This window comes from Episyrphus balteatus, chromosome 1 (genome assembly GCF_945859705.1).
Source record: "Episyrphus balteatus chromosome 1, idEpiBalt1.1, whole genome shotgun sequence".
Classification (NCBI taxonomy): domain Eukaryota; kingdom Metazoa; phylum Arthropoda; class Insecta; order Diptera; family Syrphidae; genus Episyrphus; species Episyrphus balteatus.
Genome location: NC_079134.1, coordinates 70,033,955 through 70,039,417, shown reverse-complemented (window position 1 = coordinate 70,039,417; position 5,463 = coordinate 70,033,955). Strand labels below are relative to the sequence as shown.

At 32.9% G+C, this 5,463-nt stretch overlaps 1 protein-coding gene across 1 annotated transcript; it reads left to right on the top strand.

Moving 5' to 3' along the window:
* The first annotated feature begins 708 nt into the window (after nucleotides 1-708).
* LOC129906383 (uncharacterized) lies at nucleotides 709-1,395 on the top strand. Its single transcript, XM_055982133.1, has one exon. The coding sequence runs from the start codon at nucleotides 709-711 to the stop codon at nucleotides 1,393-1,395; it is 687 nt and encodes a 228-aa protein (XP_055838108.1).
* The last annotated feature ends 4,068 nt before the right edge of the window (nucleotides 1,396-5,463 follow it).

Genomic DNA, 5,463 nt, shown 5'->3' with positions numbered 1-5,463 from the left:
TGCAGCCAACAAACAAGGGCAAAAGGGAACGGTCAGCTGACAACTCCCCTGCAGGAGCAGCCTCGAAGAAGCATCGTGCTCACGAGAAGACACAGATTCAGCCCAAATACCAGTAAAGACAAACCCAGCAGTGCCGCCAAAACTGGATCCAACCATGGAAAAGAAGATAATTAATCACGACCAAGCACATCAGGGGGCTCCTATCGGGATGCCACAGCCCAATGTAAGGTCGCGATTATGCACTTTCTCCATCCACTACAAACACTTACTGAGCGCGAAACCAAACTGGTCAGAAAGAGCGTTCTGGAAGAAATGGACAAAGCAGATAAAAACTGTCCAGCAATAAAGTTTGTAGCCGTCTTGGACAGAGACGAATGGCTCTCATTTACCTGTCACGACACAGAGACCAAGAAATGGCTCATGTCTACGACAGAAAATCATCTGTCGTCTGTCGTGGGGTGCGCACGCGTCGAGAGCTTTCTCTTCTATTAGTGAAACTATTCAAAATGTCTTCTTGCAACTCGTGTTCAAAAAAAAATCAAATATAATGAACTGAAAATCGCTTGCAACGGATGCAGAAAAGTTTCTCATATTTATTGTGTAAATATACTAAAACATGAATTAGAAGACTTTAAAAAGAACAATAAACCTTGGCACTGTGTAAATTGCATGAAATCTAAACGTCGTCATCGTGACTCGTATTGCAGTATGTCATCAGAAAGTGAAATTCGTTCACCCAAACCTGGTCCTAAAATTTCTCTTAAAATGGCTTATGCTGAAGTTCTAGAAATAAAAGAAATACAAAGAAAACAAATAGAGGAACTGCAGGCAAGAAACAGAGAGTGCGAGCAAAAAATTGCTTTTCTGGAAAAAAAAGTCAATAATTTTGAGAATCAGTTAGTTGCTAACTCAATCGAAATTGTTAATATTCCCCCCGAAAGCGTCGATTGCTCCACCAACTTAGAGCTAGCACTTAAAGTGTTCCGTAATGGTTTGGCTGTGGATGTTAATGAGAGCGATATTGATTACTGCTACATGAAAAAAGTACAGAGACGTGATCAAAACAAAGAGAACATCATACCACAAAGCTTCACCAATATTCTTAGTGTCAGACTAACAACTCGTCATTGTAAAGAGAAAATAATGAAAGCAAGAAATGGACGAAAAGAGCAGCTTACAACCGGTTTACTCAACACTGAGGTGAATTCACAAAAGATTTATATCAACGAGGGATTATCCTACCAAACCCGTCAGCTGTTAAAGTCTGCAAAGCAGTTGCAGATTTCGAAGAAGTATAAATTTGCTTGGACAAAAAATGGAATTGTATACATGCGCAAGATTGAGGGAGAAAACATTATACGCATTCTTTCTGTTGCTGATTTTGACAAATTATGAGTTCTATTCATTCAATCCCTCAAATAAATTCAACTGCATGTATTAATTCTAATAATTCTTCTGACAACAATATAGACTTTTGTATCCACCAAAATATTCGGAGTGGAAGAAGTAATTTCTCAACTTTCCTTGCTCATCTTAACTTATTTAAAAATTTGCCTTTAATCATAATTTTAAGTGAAATATGGATTTACGATAATGAAATATGTTTATATAATATTCCGGGGTATATGCCGCCTTTTGCCAATTGTAATAACTCGTATCAAGCCGGGGGTATAATGGTATTTGTGAGAGATGGATATACGTGCAATTTTTCTAAAATTAATATTTCAAGCGCTGATGTTTTGAAGCTATCTTTTATTCTAGATAATACAACTTTCAATATTTTATGTATATACAGACTTCATGAAGTTATCAAATCTATTTTTATTAGAGAACTAGATGAGTTAATAAGTTGTTTGAATGATAAAAATTTGATTGTATTGGGTGATATAAACATAAACCTGTTAAATGAGTGCGATAGTTATACAGAGAGTTATATGTTCCTTATGTCATCGTATGGTCTAAAAAGCATGATTAATAATGAGGCAACAAGAGTTACGGACACTTCTTCGAGTTGCATTGACCATATATATTCTTAAGAGTAGATAAAAACTTTAATAATATGTTTGATAGTGCAGTGCATGACTACCGAATCTCCGATCACAGAATGATTTCTCTAAACATTCTTTGTAATCCACCTAATCCAAATAATATTGATTTACCTAAAAAGAAACTGATTATTAACTACAACCTACTAAAAGAAAAACTAACATATGAATTCTGGGAGCCAGTTTATTGCTGCTTTTGACCTTTTTCTTTCAATCTTGTATAAACATATTAAATGCTGCACTTCTGAGCTTTCTCATGTTTCTAATAAGAAAAAACACTTAAAGCCTTGGATGACCGCTTCGCTTCTGAACCTAATAAATAGAAAAAATCATTATGCTAAAAAAGTAACTAAATTCCCTCGTAGCAATTATTTAAAAAAGTACTATAAGAAGCTGTGCAGGCTAGTTTCTCACACTGTCTCAGATACACGCAATATTTATTTCTTGAATATGTTTGAACAAGCTAATGGTAACAGTAGGGAGGAATGGAAAGTTGTAGATCGCATCCTAGGTAAACAAAAGCACTCCTCAGCAACTACTGAACTAGAATGTCTAATAACTTTAATGAGTACTTCACGGATATTTTAGAGCGATTGAAACCATCTTGCAACTCCTACAGTTTTTTCCGGTGTAGCATCTTTGATAATCTCGTTGTTGATGACTTTAAAACTAATAGTTTTGTTTTTGATACAATTACCCCTGATGAACTTTTAAAACTTATTTTATTTTTAAACAACAAAAATTCATGCACAAATGATGGCATAACTAACACCCTTCTAAAAAATATAGTTTGGCAAGTAGTTGATATTCTAACTTTCTTATTTAACTTGAGTGTTACTGAAGGTTATTTCCCAGAGGCTCTTAAATGTGCTGAGGTGATTCCGATTTTTAAAAAAGGTAATAAAAAAAATATTTCAGACTATAGACCATTATCTCTTCTGCCTACCTTCGCAAAGCTTTTTGAAAAACTATTAAAAATCAGAATGCTTAATTTTTTGGATCGATATGGCTTCTTCTCTAATAACCAGTTCGGCTTCAGGTCTGACTTATCAACAGAAGATGCTATCCTTAGAGTATGCAGTCAATTATATCAGGGACTAAATAGTAATCAATCGACAATGGCTTTATTCATTGATATGACAAAAGATTTTGATATGGTTGACCATCATCTATTACTTGACAAGTTATATAGAGCTGGTTTCAGGGGACCTATGTATAGTTGGCTTAAAACCTACCTTACTCAAAGAACACAGAAGATAAAAATAAATGGTGTTTTCAGTACAGTAAGGGTTTTGAAAAACGGTGTTCCCCAAGGCTCCGTACTTGGCCCGATTTTATTTTTGATTTACATCAACTCTCTTTTTAAGCAACAATTTAATGCATTAGTCACAGCCTTCGCTGATGACATATCTTTTACTTATATGTTTCGAAATCACTTTGATTGTGTTGTTAAAATTGGAGAAAACCTAGAAAAATTAAGAATTTATTTCACTGCTCACAAATTGGTCATTAGCGAAAAAACTAAATTATTTACTTTTAGATTAACAGAAAATATTTTAATGAACTATAACCTTTTTTTCATGCCTCTGATTGCCAGAAATTCAGCCTTCCACTACACTTTTGCAGTTTACCAAACTACCATAATAAAAACTCATGCTCTTCCAGTTGCTTGGAAATAGAATCAGTTAAAAACTATAAGTATTTAGGGGTTTTAATAGACAACAATCTGAACTGGAAAGATCATATTCAAACAATAAAATCCCATATGTGCCTGATTGCTCGAAAAATGTACCTCATTAAACCATACTGCTCTAAGAACGTTTTACGTAAAATTTACTATGGACTTGCGCATTCCAAATTGCAGTATGCAATTACCTGTTGGGGTGGGACCTATTCAACCACACTTGATCCTGTTTTCATTTCACAGAAACATCTAGTCCGTATAATCTCTCATTGTAATCGTCGCACTCATAGCTGGCCATTATTTAAAAAACTCAAAATATTACCATTAAGGGGGGGTTTCCATAGCATTAATGGAAGATGGTTGACTATTGTTGTATAACTTTTGCAGTTTATAAGATAATCTTATGAAACGTACTTTTTTGAAAAGGTAATAAACGTACGAATATTTTGCATCATTTAAATTTTAGAAACACTTCTTGTGCGATTTTTATAAGGGTCGAAAATGATTTTTTTCCTGCAAATTTAGATTGAATCAGAATTTTGGTTGGGGCACCGTTGTTTATAAACTTTTTTTTTTTTTTTTTTTTGTTTTATAATGATCAAATGTGTTTTCATGCAGTACGTGAAACAGATTTTTTTTTTTTTTTAATTAGAAAAAAAGCTTCGTTAATTTGTTGTAATTTCATGTTTTTTTACTCACTCTTCTTAGAATAACTTTACCGTTTATTAATGTTTTTAGATGAAACAAAAAGAAAACAATAAAATGAAATTAGGAGAATCCAATAAAATTTCTAAAATTTAATTTGAAGTTAGTTTGAACGGTTAATTTAAGGAAAGGTGTCAAAATGCACTTTTTTAGCATTTTAGTCGTGGGGCAAAGCGTGATTATTTTTTAAAATGTTTTTGTATTTTTTAATGAAAAGTTAATAAAGTTGTTCATGCAACCCGTTTGCCAAAAAAAAAATATTTTTTTTATTTACACACTAAAAATTTGATTTTAATAAACCAATATTTGCATTCTGTTTTTGAGGAAGGGGCAGTCAAAGCATCCACAATTTATTTTTATTATTTTTTTTCATTATATTTCAAATCAGTTTCAAAAAAAAAAAAATATATTTTTGCTCACAGTATTTTTAATATAAATTGTTGAAAAAGTGTCTATTTTAGCTTTTTTTACTTTGAAAATTCCATTGATCACGCATACATGCAAATTTAGTTCAAAAGAATGCCACGCATAAGCTGGCGCTGATGAACTCTTTTTTTCTGATCTTTCCAATTTATTGAAAAAAAAACTTGCTCTTGCGCTCTCATTTTCTCGTTATATTTTGTTTTTTTTTTTTTGTGTTTATATAATACTTTTTTTTTGTTTCCTTTTTCCTCACTCAGGCAGGCAGAAATCATTCATGAAATTATGAAGATGATGCAGAGAGTAGGTAGATAGTAGATATTTTTTGCAAGATCATTATCTTTGGTTTTCAAAAAGGGTTGTTTTGTTCTTGTTGACTCTTGGGTTTTTCCTAACAATTCATTTCGTGTTTATAATATCGCACCCGCGCTTGCGAGTTGACACTTTTGGGTTTTTTTTTTGTGTCAGCGAAATTCTTTGCATTGTGTAATATTCACATCGCTCGTGCGGGGATATAGGTAAAGGATAAGATATGTGGTATGCATTTGTTTGTGTGTAAAAATGTGTATTGACATTTGACATGTGCTTGTGCACAATGATTGATTTCCA

Excerpts from the sequence above, each read along its gene's own strand:
- LOC129906383 (XM_055982133.1), top strand. The coding sequence starts at position 709 with ATGTCATCAGAAAGTGAAATTCGTTCACCCAAACCTGGTCCTAAAATT.